This window comes from Tympanuchus pallidicinctus, unplaced genomic scaffold (genome assembly GCF_026119805.1).
Source record: "Tympanuchus pallidicinctus isolate F22 unplaced genomic scaffold, pur_lepc_1.0 scaffold3, whole genome shotgun sequence".
Lineage (NCBI taxonomy): Eukaryota > Metazoa > Chordata > Aves > Galliformes > Phasianidae > Tympanuchus > Tympanuchus pallidicinctus.
The window spans coordinates 76,207,774-76,232,434 of record NW_026294747.1 but is presented as its reverse complement, the minus strand read 5'-3'; the positions used below and the strand labels follow the sequence as shown (position 1 = coordinate 76,232,434).

At 35.5% G+C, this 24,661-nt stretch overlaps 1 protein-coding gene across 4 annotated transcripts in view; it reads left to right on the top strand.

Annotated features, from left to right (window-relative positions):
- ARMC3 (armadillo repeat containing 3) overlaps positions 1-24,661 on the top strand; it is a 58,271-nt gene that overhangs the window by 7,594 nt on the left and 26,016 nt on the right. Inside the window, exons 2-10 of one of the 4 annotated variants that reach the window (XM_052694723.1) lie at positions 505-553; positions 7,049-7,166; positions 9,160-9,285; positions 10,348-10,416; positions 10,738-10,910; positions 12,189-12,383; positions 13,186-13,369; positions 18,477-18,629; positions 18,754-18,859. In XM_052694723.1, coding sequence (XP_052550683.1) covers positions 506-553; positions 7,049-7,166; positions 9,160-9,285; positions 10,348-10,416; positions 10,738-10,910; positions 12,189-12,383; positions 13,186-13,369; positions 18,477-18,629; positions 18,754-18,859 — 1,172 coding nt within the window. In that variant the 5' untranslated portion in view covers position 505. Of the gene's footprint in view, positions 1-504; positions 554-1,828; positions 1,873-7,048; positions 7,167-9,159; positions 9,286-10,347; positions 10,417-10,734; positions 10,911-12,188; positions 12,384-13,185; positions 13,370-18,476; positions 18,630-18,753; positions 18,860-24,661 lie in introns of those variants that run through there. The other 3 variants (XM_052694722.1, XM_052694724.1, XM_052694725.1) reach the window with 3 other exon arrangements.

Genomic DNA, 24,661 nt, shown 5'->3' with positions numbered 1-24,661 from the left:
AAATATGGACAGAGAATCTGAATTGAATTTGAAATCCTTTTTCAAGGGAGAACTCATCTGTTCATTCTACAGCTGTAGAGAATGTTGGCCAGCACATAATGTATAGGCAAACATAGGGAAATAGCCTGTTCTTGTGTGATTTATAGATGCAGTCAAAACTGACTTACAAAAGTGCACGTCTTGTTTATCTGTACCACATGACAGCTTGAGCCTGGGACGTCTTGCATCTTTCCTTTTAGCTAGGTGTTTTTTTGATAGATACCTTTTAGCAAATGTGTTCAAGCGTTAGAAAGCTTGTTGTGTTGCACAAATGAAACGTTACTGTTTGAAGGCATGGCTTTCTGTACAGAAATTACGGTGTCAATGAATTGTTCCAGTTGATTAGATGGGGCAAATGAATGTGAAGGTCAGTCTTATAGTTTTCCTCAAGCACTGGTAAACTGATTCGTGAAGTAGGTGAGAGTTTGTCTGTTTTATTTTTCATTTTTGTGTTTTTGTTTTTAGAATGGGTAAAAAAGTGAGGAAGGAAGTAGAGCCTCCACCCAAGGATGTGGTAAGTATATAAACTACAGCATGCTATAAAATAAACATTGCACAATTATAAGCCCAGCTCTACCATCCTTACGTAGTTCCCTACTCTCCTAGCTTGCCCACATTATTCTAAACATGTCTTTTAAAGATAATTCTGTTTCTGCTTTTTTTGGACAGCATACAAACCAAACTGACTGATGTGTAGTTCTTTGAGGAGATTGTTGTCTTTGGCAGGCTTTGCAAGTAGTAATATATGAAACAATCCAGGCTTCTTTTTATTTGAGGAGCAGTATTAGTTTTCCATTTGTAAAAATCAAAAGAAGGTGGGAGAGACCTGAAATGTGCTTCTCTTTTGAACTGTGGAACCATTCCCAAGGATGAAAGAGTTAAAAGCCTATATAAATAAGCAGGGTTGGTTGTTGTTTTTTTTTTTTAAAAAAAAAAAAAAAACTTAATACAAGAGTTTTACAGATACTTTGAATATATGTAGTATATATTCTGCATCTCTTGCAAAGGTATATGGTCTCGAGGAGTAGTTCAGGGTTTTGGTTTTTTGTATCATTAAAATTGGCATATATGGAATAATGATGGTATATGACTACCTTTTTCCCCAAAAAACTGGAGCTTAAATATCTGACACTAGCTAATGAACACTTTCTGAGGGATTCTCTGATGCTGTGAGGTACAGGGAGATCCAAAAAGAGGTAGAAATTTAAAATATAGAAGTCTTATAAATCTTACTGATTTATTCAGAAAGAAGTAAGACTGAAACACTGAATAAACAAAACACAAATTCAGCACCAGGTACTGAATTAATTAATGAAGAATTGTTTCGTTGGATATTCCCAGAAAGAGCACAAAATTAAAGGCAAAGCTCAGTATGTGTGGTTTTGTTTTGTTTGTTTTTAAACAACCACAAAAAAAGGGCTTTCTGAGAGTAAAGGAACTGGAAAAGGTTTTTCAAATGTCATAGCAAAGTTGATCAGCAAAAATGACGTCGTGGTGTCAGTGCTAGTTCAACATAAATGATTTTGACCAAGACAGTAGAAGTAGCCATTATGGTTGAATTCAAATGTTCAAAGCCATGATGTCACTGAGGTTTAGTCTGAGCTTACACAACGTATGGGAACAGCTGAATGACGGCCTGAACCTCTGATTGATCACCTGAGGCGAGCGCTGAGTCAGCCATGGAGCACAGGTGAAGGCAATTCTCCTGTGCTGCCGGAAGGGTGGAGCCTGGCTGCACCTCTCCTAAGGCCCATTTAAGAGCTGACTGCCAGGGGGGAAGGAGCTCTTCTGGAGATCCCTCCTCTGGAGTTCTGCAGTGAGCCCAGGATATGGGTAAGCATTCTACCTATTCTGTTTTGTGTAATAACCTGCTTAGCCAAGCTCTCTGGTATGATTCATAATTATAACATCTATGCATTCATTGATTATACACACAACTATTCTGTGGAAAGCTTAATATTACAAATGTAGTTCATAAGCTCCAATCAATTGTAAATGCTTATGAATGGAGACTTGAGTTAAAACTGTAACGTGAGGTGTTAAATTGGCCTAACACTAACCCAAAAAACAAGGAGACAAAAGAAGATACATATATCTAAGGCTAATTAAAGCAGACTTGAATAATTAAACTGAATATCTTTTCAGTCTAATAAAAAAGTGGAAAGGCATAATAATGGATGTAGGGCCTACAGATATGCTACCCCCTTCAAAAATAGTAGAAAGAGACTAGTAATCATCTAGAAAATCAATTAGAAACAGGACCTTAGCTCCTGTATTTGGAAGCCACCGTTTAGAGTTTCTGAAGAAAAGACTGGTGCAGCCTTCTACCAGTGCAGTCAACTGTGAATAATGTTAGGAAAGATATTAAACAATTGGGGAAAAAAAAAGTAAACTTACAAAAAAGGTTAATAAAACCACTGAAAAGGAAAGCGTTAGAAAGAGTGAACTCCAGATGGCATCTGTGGTTTCTGGCTTAGATACTTACTCTTATTGTACTTCAAGCTAGCATTTCTCTTCTAGCAGTACTATCAGGAGAAAACAACTGAATGTTGTATAGCAAAACAATATTAAATATGAATATAGATCCTTGATTAGTTTTTACTATCAGCCAGGAAAATCTTCTAGCTGTGAGAGTATTGTTGACACCAATCATGTAAAATCAAATTTCAAACCTTTAAATTTCACCTGGCAGGAAATGAGATGCAGACAAATCACCTGATATATTGGCTATTATTTTCTGATTGATAAACTGCTTATGGAAATGTTACACCTGAGAAAAGAAGCCTTGAGAAAATATGGACAGGCTTATGTAAGAGGGCATTGCGTAATTCTCTGAGAATACATGATACTGCAGATGATAGCTGATCTTTATAGATTTCTAGGAATAGGTAGAAAATACATCTCTTAGCCTAGCCAGTGCTTAGCTGCTTCAGAGAGTACTTCTGAGAACACTTTTTTTCTCCCTCTTTTGTATGTTGCTTTTTGCTATTGTCTGTTTTGGGGGCTGGGTTTCTCCAAGAAAAACAATCATTTGGATGTCCTTCTCGCTATGGGTGACCTCAGATGATATTTTAAGCAGAAAAAATGTGTTAGCTTTGGCATAGGTCAGTAAGAACTTTTCATAACCAAAGGCTGCTCCAAAAGTAGTGCCTCCTATTTTATGATGTTGGCCCACAGTGTCAGAGGTGGATGTTGGTGGTATGGAAGTAGAGGTTGAGTCTTCCTACCAGTATCCTGTTATGTTTTGTTGCCATGTGACAGATGGCAGCAGAGGGACAAGTCTGACAAAATGACATCTGATGTGGTAGTGTGAATGAAGCAAAGGTGTGGAATTGAATTCCTCCATGTGCAGAAAATTGCACCCATTGGCATTCATTGACGCTTGCTGAAGATTTATGGAGACCCAAGAGTGAATGTTAGCACGGTGAATAGGAGTCTGCTGTACTTCAGCAGTGGTGGCAGTGATATGAAAGACAAGCTGTGTTCTGGGCGACCGTGAAGAGTTTTACAAGCACAGCATGCAGGCTCTTGTTTATTGCTGGTGATCATACATAGCTAATGGTGGTGTCTGTGTTGAAAAATAATGTTTTGTAGCTGAAAACTTTCTTTATCAAGTAGTGCTATTGTGCTCTTTATATCTGATGTAGTTTCCATGAAAATAAGTAGGAAGTATTACTTTCAGAGCAACCTATGTAGATAGTGTTTTAAGTTTGTTCTAGTCAACACTGTTATTTGTTCATCAGTTAGGCTTTCTACTAACACAAGTGCCCTAAGGTTGCCACTAGAGAAAATACTGAGATAAAAGAAAGATGTAGCTATCTGTGAATTTTTGAAAATAGCTTCACTTGTGACACTGATGTTAAAAATCAAAGTATGAAGGAACAGAAGTGGTACTGTCAGCTCTGGATGGGAACACCTTTTGAGGAATCAATACCTAAATATTAATTTGACTTTACTAAGGCTTTCAACACTATCTTTCATAACATCCCCATAGACAAACTGATGAAGCATGGACAAGATAAACAGACAGTGATGTGAATTAAAAACTGGCTGAGCTGCTGAACTCTGAGGGTTGTGATCAGCAACGTGAAGCCCAGCTGGAGGCCAGTTGCTCCTGTTGTGCCCCAGCGGTTAACCTCTTCATTAGTGACTTGAGTGACAGGACAGAGTGCATTTGCGGCAAGTTTACAGACAATATGAAATTGCTGGGAGTGACTGATGCACCGACTGGTTGTGCTACCATTCAAAAGGTCCTCAAGAGATCAGAGGAATAGAGAAAACAAGAACTTCAGTAAGTTCATTAAAAGCAGGTGCAAAGTAGTAATCTGTACAGACTGGGTGATGACCAGCTGCAAAGCAGCTTTGCAGAAAAGCACTTGGTAGGCAGTAAGTTGACCATGCGCTAGTAATGTACACTTGTGGCAAAGGAGGCCAGTAACACTGTAGGGTGCAGTAGACAACGTTGGCTTGGCAACTTGTGGGACATGACTGCTATCTTTCACTCAACTTTGGTGAGATCAAATCTAGAGTGCCATGTCCAGTTTGGCGTTCATCCAGTACAGCAGTCACATGGACTCACTGCAGCAAATCTGGCGAAGGGTCACAAAGATGCTGAAGGGCTTCTGAGGTGAGGCTGAGAGCCACAACTGTTCAGTGTCGAGAGAAGGCTCTGAGGGGTCTTGTCAATGTGTATGAACAGCTGATGGAAGGGAACGAAGAACTCAGCCACACTCTTCTCAGTGGCGCTTTCTAGAAGGGTGAAAGGCAATAGGTACAAACTGAAACTCAGGAGATTCTGTTTAAAGATGAAAAAAAAAGCACATCTCTTTTACTAATGGATGATGGAACACCGGTTCATTTCGTTCAAAAACAGCTTTTAAAGGATATTTTAGAAAAATAGCATGATTAAACAATAGAACAAGAAGAGATGCATCTTTCAAAAGGTGGGATCGGCCCACAAATGAGTCTAATAAGAAGGTGCTGTCACATTTCTCATAGAGTAGGAATGAATCTAATACCTATACAAATGTATAGATGTAAGACCAGTTCGATTCTGCCTATATGCCAACCTGCAATTAATGTCTAGGACTTATCAATGAATTGTAGTTTATACAATTACCTGTAACATGGGAGGCAAAGAAAATGGGACAACATAGTAATATTTTTATTATTAGATCAATGTAAATAAATAACTGAGATTTAAAACTCTTACTTCATATTTCATTTCTTATTAACCTTTATCTGAGATCAATCTTTAAGTTTAATTTATGTTTCCATGAAAGAGTATCATCCTTTAATAAAAATTAAAGTTTCATACTATCACCAAGTGTTTGGCCAGACATGGCCCTGCTGTTGCCAGTGAAGTTTCTGCAGGGGGTTGGATTTGACTTTGCCTCTTTATATATCACTTTTCATTCAGAGCTTAATGTAATTAAATTGTCTGCAATTGCCTGGGAGAGCTATTAGGAATCCATTTTGAACTGTAATATATAAAATGTATGGTAACTTATTCTTTTATTATTTATATTTTTACTTTATAGAAGAATAACCAAGCCCTACAACCAATAGAGATAGAGAACATTTTCATCAGTGCAAAGGAAAAAGGGCACGCGAGGTGTGGCAGGGATTCTGCTCTGTGGCAGACTGCTTTGTGAATGCCCTTCTCATAGCTTCAGCCCTTGAAGTGCCCTACCAGATGTGTACCCTTGTGGAGCAGCTGGAAGGGAATAAAAAATTGTAGCTGGGAAAAAAAAATAAATTCTCTTGCTAGAATAAAAAACTGCCCCAAGAAGCTTATATCCTGTACATATTTAAGAAATATTGACAATATATCTTTGTTGGTCATAGAGAAGTAGTATGTATTCAGCTAAGCTGAACAGACATGAATTTAGCATCAAAAAGGTATGACCTATTTGGCCTCTTAGTAGTTGTTTTGTTTTTTTGTTTTTTTTTTTTAATTGAAAAAGGTTCTGCTCTATATGTTTAACTGTATCCACGTCAGTACCAATTTGCTGGTAGAGCTTACCCACCCTGATAAAGCAGTAAGAGTTTAGATATAGTCCTAATGTTTTCTGTTAATGAAAAATCTAAAAGCAAAAATTCAGTCTAGATATGTGTGCACTCAGCTTTCCTCTTCTTGTACTGGAGAGGTAGCATGTGTTCATCTGAGTTTAGTTAATGACTTCCTCAACTTGTCCCGTGCCTTCACCTTGTCACAACAAGCATGAAGAGGGACAGATCTGCATATTTCCAAGACCTGCTTGGGGTTAGGGAGAGCAGTTAAGCACGTTGGCCAGGTAACCGTTTTGCTATTAGGGAAACATGGATCTTCATAGAATCGTAGAATCCTTAGAGTTGGAAGGGACCTTTAAAAGTCTCATCTAATCTAACTCTTCTGCAATGAACAGGGACATCCAGAGTTAGATTGGGTGCTCAGAGCCTGGTTCATTCTGGTCTTTAGTGTCTCCAGAGATGGGGCTTCCACCACCATCCTGGGCAACCTGTTCCAGTGCCTCACCACCCTGACTGTAAAAGACTTGTACCTTAGAACCAACCTAAAGATCATCAGGGGTTATCATGGAAATGCTTCAGTGTGTGCAAGATTGTGGTAAGCTAGTGTTCAGCAAGTGAAATGAGTTGATGAAGGCACAGGAAGAGTCATTTTAATTTATTTATTTCTAATTACTCCCACTAAGTAGTAGTGCCACAGAGTAACCAAATCTTACGCCTCCCCATATTTGATTTGGAAGCTATAGGATGTTCTTTAGGTGTAACAGAATTGTGTAGTCTTTATCCTTCAAAGAGATATACAGGGAACTGTCAGGGTTTTCCCCAAATCTTCATACGACATGAAACGAGGTGATTGTATTAAGTCAATTATTCTTAGTTATTTTTCAAAAGCATTTCAGATTGTTACTGAAAGTTAAAATTCTCCATTTATTGATGAAATGTGGAAGTCTACTGCAGCTTACCGCTATTCTTCCTTTTTTTGTTTTTGCTTTTTTCCTAGTTTGAGCCTTTACTGATTGAAAGCAAAGCAGCAGCAACAGTTGTACTAATGCTTGATTCTCCAGAAGAGGAAGTTTTGGCCAAAGCATGTGATGCTATATATAAATTTGCATCAAAAGGTCAGTCCTCAGCGCAGTAAGCTTTCTTCTGCCTTACTCAGCCGTTCAGAACTTTTTGGTTTCCTCACACTAACGTTTTCAACCTCTGTCAAAGTGTTGTTTTGTTTTTCCCTCAGAAATATGTCACTCCTGTATTTGCAGTAAAAAAGAAGCCCTATGGTTTGTATGGAGGTTTCTAACATTTTATTATAGAAATTTATATTCTCAGAGAAATGGTTGTTTGAAAGTTCTTGTATCTCAATGAGATGCATATTCTGAAAGGGAGGGAAGTAGCTATAAACTGCATCTCCTAAATCTTGCTGGCTCTCTCCCTGCTGTCCACAGTAACGCAGAAAAGGTAGGCAGCTTCCCCCTTAGTTCATTTTAAAATGAATTATAAAAGGGAGAAAGAATACAAGTTGATCTTGGATTTTGTTTCTTTTTTTTTTTTTTTTAATTCACTTTTGCATGTGCGCTTCTTTTTCTTCTTTTCTTTGAGTGAGCAAGGAACAGAAAGCTGTAATCATATGAAACACTTCTGTTGGTAGAAATCTCAGGTGGAAGTTAGTGATTCAAATCATGGTAGTTGCTTCAGGAAAGTAAATTTGGAAGGCAAAAAAATAGGAAACTAAAATGAGGTTCACAACAACATAATTCACCTGTACTTCACCAGATAGAAAGCTATCTGTTGTACTGCTATGGTAGTCGCTAGTAAATGTGTGGGTGGCCAACAGACAGAGGCATCCTTTGCTGTAAAAATAGGAATTAATCCTAGAGAACTGTTCCTATGCATTGAATTAGAAATCCAAAGTGTGTGATGATGTTAGACTATCCATTACACATATTAAGAAGAGTTTGATTTGAATAGTCAATTTTAGTACTGGAACTTCTGGCTTCTGAATGCTTTTTCTTTCTTTAATGTTTCTTAAAATATTTTTTTTTTCACTTTTTATTATCACTGTTTATTTTATCACTTTTATATTAAGTATCCAGATTGAGACAAATTCTGTTGTAACTGGTGTAGCTTGTGAAAGGCATGCGAAAAGAGATTAAACAGATTAATGGTCCTTGATAATGTGATGATGAAAAGCCAACCTATATCCTTCCCCATCACTTGGCACAGTAGGAACAGGTTCTTCCTTATTTCTCTCCAGAGATGTATGGGATCACTGTTTCCCCTGGTGATCTGTTGTGTAGTAATGTTATCTGCCCAGTTACCATGCCAGCGAAGCACCTAACTTTCAAGGCAGTCATTTTGGATTATCTGTAAATTCATTTAACAGCAAGTGTTGCCAAAACTAGTAAAAATAGTCTCTGCTGCTACATAGCAGCAAGGGCAGGTTGCTCTGCAAGGCAAAGGAAAGCAGGAGTCAGTGACAGCAGAGCACACAAGGGCTCATGGCCTCCAAAATGGGTGCAGTCCCATGAGTACAGTGAGAACGCATCCCACAGTGGTAACCAGTCAGTCAATGGTCCAGTGGTCACCGAGCAGTCTGTAGTGTGATGAGGCAGGTTTGAGGTCAAGCCAAGCAGTCACATCTGTGGTCAGGGTCTGGATCAGTGGATACATGTACAAAATGAAGAGCAGGGGCTTGACTTAAATGCAGTTCCTGATAGAAGTGGTGAGTCCTTGTGTAAGGCTTTTTTCAGAAGGGAGTGAGTCCTGATACATGTTTTCAAACTTTTTAAGGTAATACTGAGACCTAGAAGTTACTTTTGTTCTGTTGGAGACCGAGATTCTGTTTTACTGTTATGATCCAAGAAGGAGATCAATGTGACATCAGATCCATGAACTACGTTTTTAAAGTGTGTGTTTGATATATTTTGTTTGATGCTTTAAGATCTTAAGATCTTTTTGATGGTATCGTTGATGTATTCTGACAAATTTATGTTCTACCTATTATATTTTAGGTCACTGAAATACTTTTATACTTTGTTACATTAGAACTATGAGCTTGTTGCTTTTTTTTTTTTTTTTTTTTTTAACCTAACTCTTAACCTATTTACTCTTCAGGTGATGAAAACAAAGTGGCACTTCTTGGTCTTGGAGCAGTGGAACGTTTGTATAAACTCATCTCACATGAAGATCCAATAGTACGCAGAAATGCCATGATGGTATTTGGTATCATGGCTTCTAATCGTAAGAGTCTCTGTATTTTTCCATGTATATGGTTGTAGCTGTTACAGCAGTAGGTGGCTCATATAAAATAAATAAATGTTAAATAAAAAAAATTCCTAAATCAGTAACTCAAAAGAGTTACTGATAAAAAACTGAAAAGAAGAGATTTCAGAAAAAAAATAAATTGAAAGATAAGTGTAATTTTCTCCAGTCATTATTTTTGCTTTGCCAGGATGAAACTGGAAGAGTTTACTATTGGAATTCTGCCTATCTGAGAATGCCTGACTACTTATGATACCCAGCTAATGTGGATATGAAACATTCTGAACTTTTACAAAAATTGGAAATGAGGGATAAAATGCTATTTATCACATACAGAAAATGCTGCATTTACTGAAGGCATTGGTATAGCTGCAACAGTAGGAGAGAAAATGCGTTAGATCCATAGCATCTAACTCAAGTATCAGCAAAAAGAAATCCTGAACTTTGAAGCACTGATATGCATATTTGCCCGACTTCTTTGGTGGGTCAGTGCTGCTGTAGGCGTTCATTATCTGTATCTGAGCTACTGAAGTGGAAATATCTCAGACATCTCTCAAACATTTCAGTTATGGCAAACTTGCGTATCTAGTATAGCAGTACCATTATTAGATGTATTAACCACAATCTAATGTTGCATTGGACCTTATGCAGAAAAACAGGCAGTGATGGCTTGAAAATTAAATAAAGGATGGATTGTTTTTAGTTTGATTACTGTAAGGAAAAATATTTTATCTATTCACGTGTAACTTGACAACTAAAACTATGTAATGTATAGCAAGAACCTCCTAGGTGCAAGTATTTTCAGTGGGAAGTATTGAGGAACTTTTCATCTACAAAATAACAAAGAATGTCATTTGGTACTTTAAAATCTCCTGTGTGTTTTCTGGGCCCGTTTTCTTTGTTTAACTTTGGTTACATGTCAGTCTCAATCAGGTCTTTTTGCCACTTGTGGAGTAACCTTAAGTACATTTCCCTTGGAGCAAAATCTGTTTTTTCACTTGCTTGCCAGATTAAAGACCTCACAAATTTATTTCATTGTAGATGATGTCAAGAAGTTACTCAGGGAACTGGATGTCACAAGTTCACTTCTGTCACACCTGGTACCAGAAGGTAACTTCCAGTATTCCTTGTGCAAAAATACTCTCAAAAAGTATTTGCTATTGCTATTTGACCAAGCAGTTTAATAAAATTCTTCTCTTATGATTTGCCATAATACATATTAAATAGATGATCGATTTTATAGGCAGAGATCAGTTATTCATTGGGTAATGTTTTGTGTTGTACAGATAGAGCAACATGTTTATGGAGAATTGAGATGCAATTAACAGCTAACGTTTGTTTATTTTTTTTTTACTATATCTTAAACCATAGATTTGTGACCATGTACTGTGCTGAATAAACTTGAACAAAAATTTTTTTTTCTTATAGAAGATGTGGTTATTCATGAATTTGCTACTCTGTGTCTGGCACATATGGCTGTTGAATATACTACTAAAGTACAAATATTTGAGCAAGGTGGATTAGAACCACTTATAAGTCTACTAAGTAGTCCTGACCCTGATGTTACGAAGAATTCAGTTGAATGTATTTATCTCCTGGTACAGGTAAAGTTTATTGATTTAGGGAAAAATAAAAAATAAAAAAATTACAGAGGCAGATGAGCATTTCCCTGTGGGGTCAGCAATCTTAAAATATTTGGTTCCTTTACTCTCCAGCACTCATCAGTGGGTATGAAAACTTCAGTTGTCGCATGAACTGTGAATATTGCTGATTTGACCATACTTATGTCCAACTTAATGCAATTATGCATGCTGTACAGCAATGTGAGATCAGAATCAGATTCAGATGTTTTCAATTAAATATGTATTTGTTTTTCTTATTTGGAAAATAGTAGTCTTGGTAATGTGAGTTATAACCAGTCTATCTAAAAGGTTGGAATAATTCTAGAACTGTATTAGTGATTTCATTATGCCTTGTTTTGGCCAGTAAGTCCATAGTTACGCTTGTGAACATCTTTCTGATGATAGGTGGGTGCTGTCAACAGCTACTTTCCATACTAGAGGGATAGATTCGTTATTGGCTACTTTCACACTCAGCACTAATGTCATCCATATGCTGCTTAGCAAAAGAATCGTGCATTTGTATGTCAGTTCCCCTGCAAAGCTTAAGCGAATCAATTCAATAATGGATTCCGTTTATAACTCTATCTCTTTTGGGGCATCAGAGCATGTCTATTCAGAATCACATTTTTACTATCTCGCTGTCTTTGTTGCAGGGTATATCTGGATAACTGCACCTGGTGCTTGCTTATATTGATAAGGATAATTGCATGCTGCACATGTGCAGTGAGCTATTTAAAAGCAAATTGTAATTTATTTATATTTTTTCTATTTTAATATAATCTACTACTTTCTTTTTATTAGGCAGTATATTGTGTAAATTCAAAAATTTTAATCATTGTTTTATAATTATTGAAGGAAAAGATGTAACCAGGCAACCACAGCGTAGTGGGAAAAGTATTTTTCCTCTCATTGAAATAAATAAAAATTATGAAACTAAATTTTTAAAACTTTCTTAAAAAATAAGTATGTTGAGATAAACATGGCAAAACCAAGAGTAAACTGGCTTCTTTAGCTAGAGCTAAATATTGTAACGTATACTCAGTAGCACAAAAAATGTGGATTTTAATGTAATGTGGGGGAGATTGTACTAGATTTGGTTCTTGGACAAAAAGAGAAGTCTTTAGAAATGCAGGTTCTTAAGTATTGACTCCTTTTTGTATTTTTGAAATTAGATTTTTGATGTTCTTTCTGTAAATTCAGGAACTACCGTACTGATTTATTCTCTATTGCTAACATTCCTTGTTGAATATTTTACTACAGGATTTTCAGAGCCGTGCTGCTGTTTGTGAACTGAATGTAATTCCACCGTTGCTGGATCTACTGAAATCTGAATATCCTGTTATTCAGTTGCTAGCCCTTAAAACCTTGGAAGTAATTAGCAAAGACAGAGAAACAAGGATAATACTGGGAGAAAATCAAGGATTAGATTGTCTTCTGAAGATACTGGAAACCAATGTATAGTTTACTTGCCACACAAGTTTTTTTTGTTCCTTTGCTGCTAATGTTTGTGTGACTAATGAGAAATATTGTTCATGTTATGGAAGAAAGATAACAGAAGAAATAGCTCCTTACCTGGAGCTAGCTGTAATGGAAACAAAATAAGCAAGGATGCCCAGCTTGCTATAAAAAGCAAAGGGATTTGAAAAAATGTTTGTGTTTGTTTTATTGCCTTATTTATGATACTCTTTTCTGTTTGCTGTCCTTTCTCAAATGGTTGTAAATATCAGACGGATTTGCCATATACTTTTTCATATGATGTTTTCTTTAAAATCTTTATTAGATGCGAACTCTGGTGTGGTTTGCAGTTTGAATACTGACTTTGTTTGCTGACTTTCCTATGATATCCATACCTTTAAATATAATTTCCTTCCTTGGAAATGCCATTGTTTATGTTATTATGACACTCACTATAGTGCTTCTTGACTTCACGTGTCAGTCACCAGGGGAAATATAATGCATAGAGAAACTTGTGAAATTTTTGAAATTCTAAGATGTCAGATCCTTTCTGAATATTTGCCTAACCCACTTAGGTATAAGTGAGAAACATTTTGGGTTTTTTTAGAGTTTTTAATAAGCTGCGTCCTAAAGCACATCAAAGAAAGTATGTATACAAAAGATATAAAAATGAAAAGATATAATTTGTACTATAAGCAAACAGTCTAAGAGAAAGTTATGACAATTATCCTCCAAAGTTAAAAGCCAGAGATATTTTAATTGTGGTTTTAAGGATATTTGTCTGGGCTTTTTTCCTCACTAGGAATTCAACGATCTACATGTGGAAGCTCTTGCTGTGCTGGGAAATTGTCTTGAAGATGTGCATACTATGCAATTGATTCGGCAGACAGGAGGCCTTAAAAAGCTACTTTCATTTGTTGGAGTCTCTACTGTTCCTGATATTCAGAAGAATGCAGCGAAGGCAATTGCCAAAGCAGCTTGTGATTGTATGTGACTTTTAAAAAAAATTACGTATATGAATTTGTTTATAAAGTAAATTTTTATCCAGAATAAGGTGATCTTCCCTGGTTGAGGACAGTACTTTTGCAAGTACATTGAGTAATGTTCAGATATATATGTATACTTTTAAAGATTAACTTATTTTAAGATTAACATTTTTAAATGTAATGTATTCTTGCAAAATGCTGTCTTCAAACAGGAAAATATGAAAAAATACGTAGATCTGAAAGTATGGCTTTCGTCTTTTGTTCAGTGATACCAGGTAACTTACATCTTAAAGCACCTCTACTGACCTGACTTCTCATTGATATCAATTAAGACGTAGCTGTAAGCTCAGTTCCCCTTGTGTGCAACTGCTCATCTAAGCATCCGGCAATTGGATTTTAGGATATCAAGATATTGGATATTAGGAAAAAAATCTCAGAAAGTAATGGTAATGCATTGGAACAGGCTGTCCAGGAAGATGGAGTCACTGTCTCTGGATGTTAGGGACACAGTTTAGTGGGCATGATGTTGATGGGTATTTGTGATTTTAAGGAACTTTTCCATAATTCCATGATTCAGTTTCAAGTACAAATTCCTTTAATGAGGACATGAAAAAAACATTTTGAATGGCTTGCAGATTAATATTTTCAGCAGAGTTAAATGGTTTCATTGTAATCTTTTTATAATTACTCATCCTATGTTTTTTTATAGACTTTTCTATAATTCACCAAGGAATCCTGAATTAGGTAGTACACACTCATCACTTTTTTGCCCACAGTGATTCTTTTTAAATAAATCTGCTTTTGAATTTCCTTCTTTACACTGGTTTCTGAGTTGAAATTTATGCCTAGTACTGCTATGTAAGAAAATGCAGTGTAAGAAATATACTTCTATCTTCTGTAAATTTTATCAAGGGATTTTTTTAACAGTAACAATGACTGCAGAAGTTGAATATTTATATTTCATTAAGTTATGGTTTTAATTTATGTGTATTTTACAAATATCTGATTTAATACACAGCTAAAATTATCTCTCCTTTTTACAGTTCAGACCTCCTTTCTTCTTCATCTTCTCTTTCCAATTCTTTTCTCACCTTCCTTAGTTTGACTTCCTGAATATTTGTAATTATGTGGATTGTAAATTATATATTAAAAGAGTAGAATCTACCTTTCCTAGTATTCTGTGTTTCAGTATGCTTTTATCTTTATCTGCTGGAAGCTTTGCAAATCACAAAAAATTATTTTCTTTAATGTTTAGATATCAAAGATAGGAAGGAATCTTCTTATGCCAGTGTTTTCTTTGTGTATTTTTCCAGCATTGTTATTTTATTATGCTACTTAGGACTGTCAGTATCATTTTTATAGTCCTGTGACAGTCTTGTAAGTAGTATGCTAAGCAGATTTATATTTGCTCCTACTACTTTCTATCGCATCTTCATCCTTTTCCATATTTATTTTCAAATAAGCATAGCCTTCTCCCTCTTTCACTCCTTTTTCAGTTTTTGTGGCCTAATATTTTAGCAGCTGTTAGTAGAAGCATGTCTGAACACATTTTTAAAGTGCAGTGGCAAGAAGCACACATAATATATTGCAGTGTGGCATATGATCTTATATCATTGAATGTTACCGTCAGCAAAGATGCATCTTCTTGTCATATATCTTTACAAATGGAGTCAGCGTGGTTTCATTATAAAGGTTTGCTCTCTTCTTCAGCCTATGACAGTTGGTATGGATGGAGCAAGCTGGGAAAATAGATCAGAAGATTTAAAATATTTTCTTCCAAGCTGCAGAGTTTTGGTGACAACCAGTTAGATAAAGGACAACATGTAGCGGTGCAGTATGAACACAATCCAGTTGCTGTTCAGCATGACCCCCAGAAATACTGAATTTATTTCAAATACCTTGAGCTTTTGAGGTTTAAAGTCAGCCTTCCAGTGGAAAGAAAAGTGATGCACTGAGGCTGTCTAAAAGAATACCGTAAAAGCAAAAAGAAAGCAAATATTTATCCCAATATGCAGATGGTGAGTTTTTCTTTTTCTTTTTTTTTTTTTTTTTCTTTTTTTCCTGTTTGGATCATGGTTGTAAATAAACCAAAAGGCCAGTCTAAACAGCAGCTCTAATTTTTACTGTGCTAATACTTGATTCATTGTAAATCCAATATGGTAAAACATAACTCTTAAGTTCTTATATGATTTTTTCATTATACTAACAGTAGCTATACAGAAGCCTCATTTTTCAAGTTTGAAAATTGCATTTTATGAATATTTCTTGCATACTTGAGGGAAAAGACTGAACTTCATGAAATGAAAAACTGTACTTCTAGGATAGTGCATGACACTTTTAAAAATCTTATTGGCTGTGCATACAGTAGTGTCTGTTTTTGAAATGATTTGTGTTTTCCTAATGTGATCGTAGCAAACAGTTTTGTTTTGTGTGCCTATCAGCCATTTAGAAAGGATTCCTGTAACTTTTGCTTGCTGTTCTTGGTGTTGCAAGACAGGCTTAATCACTTTGGAGTTATTCTCTCTATCAGAATATCCTACATGCTACAAACACTATGTTCAATCCTAAGTAGTATCTTCAAGATGCTACTCTGTTTGAGTCTAAATTGATCACATTTCTGTACATGATTATCCCTTTGACACTGAAAATTAGTTTTGTTCTGCAGCGTTATTTTAAATTTAAAATGTGTTAACCTATCAACAGTTCTACTTTGCATACTGAGATTTATTTGTGGTAAATTTTATTGTGATTCCTTCCTTGCCCAGCAAATAATGCAGTCACCTTGCAAAATATAGTTTAATGCTGTCAATTACTGAATGTCTGTAAGCAGATTGTTTGGATTGTTGATTAAGGAGTGCCTGACTTTCTTCTGACACACCACAATAGCAAAATGCTGTGGAGTGTACATGGAGAAACTGGTGACTGTGATCACTGAAGTTTAGCTTCACTCTGACAAACTATTGGTTTGAAGCTCTCCAAGTTCTTGCAATTCTTTCTGAAGGGAGCTTATTAAATGTGTTCTGTAGCCCAATTAACATATGTTTTATAATATGAGTTTTCATTTATATATTTTCTCAACTCAAGGTCAATGGGAGTTCATCATAATAGCTAATGTTAACTTTTTCCATTTGAAATTGATATAGCTAATTCCAATATTGACAGTGTGAGATGAATGGATAGTCAGTGGGACTCTTTGATCATGACTTTACAGTAAGAAACAGGAAAATACACTTAAAAACAAGTTAGCTTGTAATGGAGTCAATTCATGAAATGCTGGACAGAAGTGTTAGTACTCCAGGCTCTTTTGGTTGGATGTGCCTAACTATTTTACTTAGCATTAAATAAATGCATTCAAATGACTTAGGGATCAAGTGATTCATCACTGTAAATGTTGGCATTGAACGTGAGAAATGCTTAAAGACAGGGTGCTGTTTAGCTCTATATTCTTTCTTTTAGCTCTATATTCTTTCTTTTAGCTCTATATTCTTTCTATATTCTTTCTTTTCTATATTCTTTTGGTAAAAACCAAAGGGAACAAAGTGTCCAAACAGAGAGAAGGTCAGTATAAAATATTCTGAAGTAGAATTGGCACCTGAGTCTTAAAATCTTAATAATTTTCATCTATTTAGCTAGCTAGCTAAATATAGGTGCATAATTCTTACAGTAGTTTCAAAATCTGTTTGTGTACATCCTTGAAAAGTTCTGTATTCTGCTTAAAATACCTTAAGCCATTGTTTTCATCCATTCAAATGAATTATTTTTGTATCATATAAACAAATTATCTTTAAAGTGTTACAGTGTTTACCATTGCCATAGTATTTTTTAAAAACAAGAATAATTGTAAAAAATCTGTATAGTATTAAGTAACTCATTGTACAAGAACCAAATTACTGAGGCGTGAAGAACCTCTAGAGGTCATTATTAGGGATTATGGACTACTTTGGCAAGCAACAGGCCAGCAGCATACTTGATTATTTGTCAGAACGGTCTGTAATCCCAATTAAGATCCTCTCTTGAGAGCTTGCTGATACACATCAGGGTTGTGGCCAAAGTTCTGCAGATGCTTGAAATTCTCTCTGTTTTGTCTGTTGCATCTTTTACTTTGTGACTTCAATTAAATATCTCTGATGATTCTGAAAGCAGTTAAAATTGAGCTAGAGAAGAAAAAACAGCCTTTTGAAGTACATGCATTGAGCCAATTTTTTTCACAAGCAAGTTTTTAATCACGTTGTTTTTCCTTTGGGCTTGTGGACTTAGATTTGTTAGCATCCATTCACCATAGACTTAGTTTTATTTAAAAGAATACTTCCACTATTTTTCTTTGTTTTTTTTTTCTGTTTGTTTTTCCTTCTAAATTTTCATTAGACAACAGGCCATACAGAGACGTTGATCCCTTAAAAAAATTAGCAGGCATGAGTGCAGTTTCCAAATGTGCATATGGACTTCATGGCTCCTGAATTTCTTTGATACATTTTAAAATTTTACCATTTAACTATTACTCCAGGAATGTAATTATCTACTTCAGATTATGTGTATGGTTAAATGTTTACTGACCCTTGTAACGGTAGGATTTATATGCTGTTCAATGCTCTTGTAAGAAAGTTTTAACTCAGGGCATTTTCTAACAAATACCCAGAAGAGAATGTTTGGACCTTTCCTCCAGACTTTAGATCTAATCCATTCTGGAATGAATGAGGCTTTTAGCATGCTTGTCAGACTCCTGTGGATACGTTTGATCTTTGTCAACATTAACTAAAGTAAATCTACTGAATGGAAAAAATCTCTATTAATCAAACCTGTAGCATTGCGTGGAACTTACAGCTATCAAAGTTTGCTTTCTGTTATGTAGGCTGTGTGTGTTTAAAGCTGTATTTAATAGACATCTCTTGGACTTCATTCAGAATTCACTGAAGTCTAATAGGTTTTGGATCATGTCCTTTGTGCACATTTCTTAATTGCTAGTGTGTCTGTTAGCAAAATGTTCTCATTTCCATGATATCAAAAGCAAGTGCTTTATAGGAAGAAGTGTATGAAATCAAATTCCTGTCCTCTCGCTGATAGGTAAAATGAATGCAGGTTAATACTATTGTTCTTTTTTTGTTCAAAGCTGAAAATAGAAAAATCTTAAATGAGGAAAATGTTGAGAACTGTCTCATAAATCTTTTGGAAGTTGATGATGATGGAGTTAAAGTTGCTGCTTCCCAAGCTATTTCTGCCATGTGTGAGAATTTGGCTAGCAAACGTGTGTTTGGACTCCAGGGTAAGTAAGGTGGGAAATGAGAATCTGTGGTTTTCCTTCTGTAAGGAACGTAATTTTGTAGATGATCTTGTTGGATTGTCATGGTTTACTTAAATGTTCATATATATAATTGTTTATTTTTAAGGGATTCCCCAGCTAGTGCAGTTGCTAAGCAGTGATGATGAAGAGGTAAAAGAAGCTGCAGTCATAGCATTAGCCAATTTGACAACAGCCAGTCCTAGTAATGCAAGGTGAGTCTGCAGCAACCAAATCATTATTTAAAACACTAATCTGAATGCAAATGATAATGTTTGGATTTTTAATGAATGTCTCATCTTGTCCTTATCCTACAAAGCAGGACTCTTGAATTAGCCTGTAAGGCCTTCTGTGGTGCTCATGAGTCATCTGGAATTGGTTGGTTCTCATCAGGTTTACAAATGTTATGCTATCCTTGCTAATGTTTGCTCTATCACAGAGAGGTATGAAGCAAATGAAATGAAAGCAGAGGTATAGGTCATGTTTTGGAAAGAACATATGACAAAAATATGCCTCATAATCTAAGAAATTTAAAGTGGGGTATTTTTTTCAAAATTCACTCTCAGTAAGTTATCTTTTAAAATGTGATTGCTCAAGCAGTTTTTTTACTGATTTGTGACAGTTGACATTCAGATATTCTAATATTGGCACTGTCATTCTCTTTTCTATTGCTTCCCAAGTTATAAAGAATGCTCATAGTGCATTCTCTAGAAGAAGTGTACTGTCAGTATCTAAAGTAATTAACAACGGTTGGTTAGTTGACTGTAAGTTCCAACATAATTGTACCAACTAAATTCTACTGTCAGTTGCAGAGTTCTGTTATCCCAACACTATTAAAATTTCTGTTCAAGGAAAAGAAACAGAGCAGTCTGACATATATGAGCAATCACATGTAACCAACAAACCATAAAATAAAATTCCTTAAAAGTTTCCTGGAATATACTCAAGGAAGTTGTAATCCATTCACAACCATTCTTTGAAGTGAAAAAGTAAAATAATGCACCAAATAAATTATTTGTTTCAATTTATTGATTCAGCTCTAATAGTCACCGGTATTCACTTAATGTTGCCAGATGAAGTTGTAATTTGACACAAGGGAATAATATTCTGTTTTCAGATTCACATAGTAGATTTTTTTTTGTCTGATTTTCTGCTCTCCTCATGTGCATGACTTCACTTGGTGTCAGTGGGAGTCACACACATAAAAAGAGCACAGTACTGGAGTCCAGGGGTCAAGCTCTCAGCTCTGCTACAGCTGTTTTTCGTAGTGCAACCCTTTGAGGTTTCACGTTGTGAAAAAGGAATCTCTGGAGAGTTCTGAGTTGGTATAACAGCTTTTGCCAACTTGGTCAATGTGTTTTGCCAAGGAGATAGTCATGACATTGTTTAGCTCAACTGCTAGAACAATTCTATGAGACTTCGGGCAGGGAAGTAGCTGTCTCTGTTCCTCTGAATTATAATTGGGGCTGTTTTTTTTTTCCTGCTGGGCAGTCAGGAAATTGTAAAGGTGGCTTGCATATACTTCTCTCTCCTTGCTATCCAGCTCCAACTACAATATGGAAGCACCAGATAATCTAATCACAGGTCTTCTGTGAAAATCAGGAAGCAATAAGTTACATTAAATATGTATATTGGATGAATGCCATGTGACTATATAATTACTTCAAAGCTTCTTTTCTAAATCAAAACCATTAATAAGTCATAGATGGCTCCAAGTGCGACTGGGATCTACAAATGAATATATAGAATTGAACCCTCAGCTGACAGGAGTTGGTGTAGTTCCAGCTCACTGACCAACTGCCTGGCCCATACTTATTCTGCATTCACATAACTGAGGGGAAAAAAAAAAGTAGTTTGGAAAAAATGCATTGCAGATTGGGTTACCGTACTCATATTATTCATTCCAGAATATTTTGTATGTCTATCTTGTAAATCACTGAAAATAAGTGTATATATAATGAAGATGCTGATATACTTTTAAATGATGTGACCTTGGTGTATAATTATGTTGACAATATTCAGGTCCCAAATTGGACTAATGAGACTAGTGCTCTTTTATTGGCTATGTATTAGATTCTTGTTTAAAAACCCTCAAAGAACATTAAATCATAAAGCTAGTAGTATCAGGAAGACCTTGCAGGGAAAGCACAAGAAAATGGCTGCAGCAGAAGAGAAAACTATTTACTATAAATGTGTTTTCACTATCTACCATCCAGCCAGATCACAAAATTTGTTCTTGTTGAACATACATACTTGTGTTCTGCTGTATTTATTTTTATGACTGTTATGTTGATTGAAGAATGTGTACCTCGCCCATTCATTGTGTACAATATATATTAAGAGAATTCAAATAGTAGACAAAACACTTTTTTTTTTCTGGAGAATCGGTGTTTTTAGGAATATTTGATGAGAAGTTACTTTCCTTATAATATGGGAGAAAATACAAGTTAAAACAATATGTGTACTTGAGGCTCCAACAATAGCTGTCTTATTAGGATAGTCTTTCATTGATTAATAACAGAAGAGCAGCATAGGCAATGGGCAATACTGCTCCCCACTAATATGTATTAACCTTGTCCTCTAGGTGCTTCCCCACAGCAATGAAAGGCTAGTTCTGCACTCCTGCCCAATCAATCCTTTCTTTCTCAACTGAGACAGCTAATAAAGGTGTCAAATATGGTAGAGCTTTTGTAATTAGAACACCTCTTCACAATGTATGGGACAGAGACTATGTTGTCATCTTATGTCAGTCCCCAAGCAACTGTTATTTGGCAAAAATAAGTAAACTGATCAATGACACCAGCCCATGTAGTATTTTAACAAAAGGTCTAGAGCAGAAGAGTCCAATACTAACAATTTTACTGGAGAACATGGATTTTCAGGATGATCTCCACTAGAATACATAAAAATTACTGTAACTTCTAGTGTATTCCATCGTTCAACCTTCTGCTGCATACCTGATGTGTCATGCTTCAGTAGCACATTAAAAAAAAAATAGTCAAATGCCTCATTAATTCAAAAACTGATTATGTCCTCAGATTATAATTTTATTAGAATTTTATCATAAAGTAGGATGGAATTTTAGTTGTTCTGTATATTGATTATAAGGTCTTTGTGAAACAGAAAACACTTGGCAAATAAAAATAAAATTTCAAAGATTTGAAGTATTCTGCAGTTTAGAATCTCATGTATTTATTCTAGCATAAGGTATTTAAAAAAAAAAAAAAAAAAAAAAAAAAAAAAAAAAAGAAAAAAGGCCTGGGATGGTTACTGTGTGCATTGCTCTAAGACCACACTTGTGATATATGCCAGAATTGGTTTCTGTTTCCCTGCTTCTGGGGAGAAAAAAAATTATGTTCAACTATTTGCATCCATTTAAAATTTTGAAATCCAGTACACTAACTTGCATTGTTGAAAGCCATATACAGTTATATATGGATGGCTGAATGCCATTTTATAGAATCCATGGAATCTGTCCTTTTCTGATATGTCCAGGCATCAGGAAATGTAGGTACAGTCACTTCAATGATGTTCATTATGCTCAGATTGAAGAATCACGTACAAATGAAGAAACAGCAGTGCCATCTATTGGACAGAAACACGAGTCATTCTGTGTTACACAAACCCTGCCTTCAGAACAAACGTTTTACTTTCTCTTCTGCCGACATTTTCCTGTTTGAAGTATAACAGATTATTTTTACTCTTTACGTATTTATGGTGAGCTAATCATGTTAAATGTGGATCTGACATCCATTAGAAGTAACAAATAGAAATAAGGTATGGAATGTACCAGTTAGCTATTAGTTAACTTGACCGGCCATTTCCTTCAGTATTGTCTTAGCACAAATGCCATTTCTAATAGCTGCCTTCATAAATCTGGCGCTGTCAGAATGCTGGTTATCTGCTAGAATTACCGCTAAAGGAAAACATCTACTCTGAAATTTGCTGCTTTGTACTAACTAACTAACAGCCTCCATAATATTTGTCTAAAATTGTTTATTTTAAGTGCAAAATTTATAGCATTCAGTTAGTTTGGTCTGGGGGAAGAAAGGAAAGTATGGATTTTCTTTGTCTGTACTAAAAACTGCAGGAAATTGTGGTACCCTTTGGACTGACAATCTGGCAAAATATTTCTCCTGGGGTTTATAATTCGTATCATGCCACACATTTCTTAGCATCCTATCCGGACTCAAGATAGTAAATCAGCAAAGCTTGATGTTACATGATTTTCTAATTCTTGAATTCTTCAGAGGAATCTCTGGACCTATTTATATCAAGAAAACTACGTTCACATAGGCAGCTGTAGGTATTATTACAGAATCTGGATATGTGCTTTGTGATATGCATGAAGATTTCTGTGATTTGTGAGTAGATTGAGAACAGGAAGCTAGGCTGGGAAATCATGGCTTATAGGCAGCGCCCAGTGAGGAGAAAATGTGTTTCTCCTTTGACTTAAACCAATGTTGCATCTATTCCAACTGTAACTCGTTCTCATCTAATGATTCAAAATATGTCCTTAGTCCTCTGTGTGGATAGTGCTCACCTGTAGTGAGAGTCTCTCATCTTCTTAAGAAGAGATTTTCATTGTCCACAGGAGGTTTTATTATTTTTTTTAGAAGAGTTTGGCTGTCAAGGAACGGATTGAAAGACTTGTCCAATTTTTTTGTTTCAGATCTTGTTATTATCATTAAGAAGTAATGATTATTGGCATTAGGTATTAATATCGTTAGATAGCAATCTGTCCTATTAGCAAGTGGAAAAGAGTCATAAATTTTCTCTTTCAAGACTGTCAGTGGAACCTAATTCCCATCAACAGATGAAAATTGAAGAGCCAGAATTCCCTGAGATAATTTATTTACATGAATGCATGTGTTAATTTCTGAGAATCGGTATGAAAATAATCGTAGTATATGAATGCTAAATTTAAAAACAGATGCGGGTAATAATCCGCAGTACAGCTTTTGTATTTTCATTGTTTAACATAAGTTTGGAAGGAGGAAATCAACAATGGAATTCCACTAGCTGTATTGAATAAAGGTAATATGTTTTAACACTGACCCCTAGTGACAAAATTATATTTTTGAGATACAGCTCAGCCGTGAAAAGGAGAGTTTTGTGATTTGTGTTTCTATTTTTCACATTAGTGCCTGTTCTGCTGAGCTCTGTACAAATACAACCAGCTAACTCATGCCATGAATAAATTCCTGTTTTGACGTTCTCTTGCTGTATATCTGTAGTATGATGGGGACTTTCTAAACAGAAAAGACAGGATGGTTATTACCTGTACAAGCTTTTCTGTACAAGTTACATATTGTTTTGATTGAAAACTTCAACATTTTTTATGGTAGATTTCTTTCTTGTCAAAAAAGCTGAATCAAAGCCTAATGCTGTGATGTCATGCAGAAATGGGTTTGCACTATGACTTTAGTGTCATTATTTATCACATCATTTGACTGGTGCACAGCTCATGGACTGTACCCTAAATTATCTTCCACTGATAGGTGCAAAATGTTTCATACAACCACCTGCTGTTCGTTCTTAGACTTGTGAATGTGTGGATATCGAATCTACAGATCCAGACACTATAGCTGCATTTTGCCCAACTCTTTTTTTTTTTTTTTTCCCCTGTGGAAGAAAAGTATTTTACTAGTTGTCATTTTATTTAAACTGTGTTGCTATCAGGAGTTAAATTGAAATCAGAGTCCAGTGTAAAGTATTCATGTCTAACACAAATTTCATGTACTGTATCCTGAGTCTCATGAGGATGCAAGAGTCCTCTGAAGTGTCCCTGCAGTCACATTCAGTGGTACTCACTGAGATGAATTATACTTCCTATGAATTAAAGGAGGTAGAGAGTTGGAGTAAATTTCTGACAAATCCATTGATACTTTTACATATATATTTTCCTTGCTATTTACTTGTTATGAATCTAATTGAACATAAGTTAACTCGTATAATTAAATATTTTAGTCTAGTTTGAAATTATTTTAAGTGTATATAAGAAAAGAGCAGGTCTG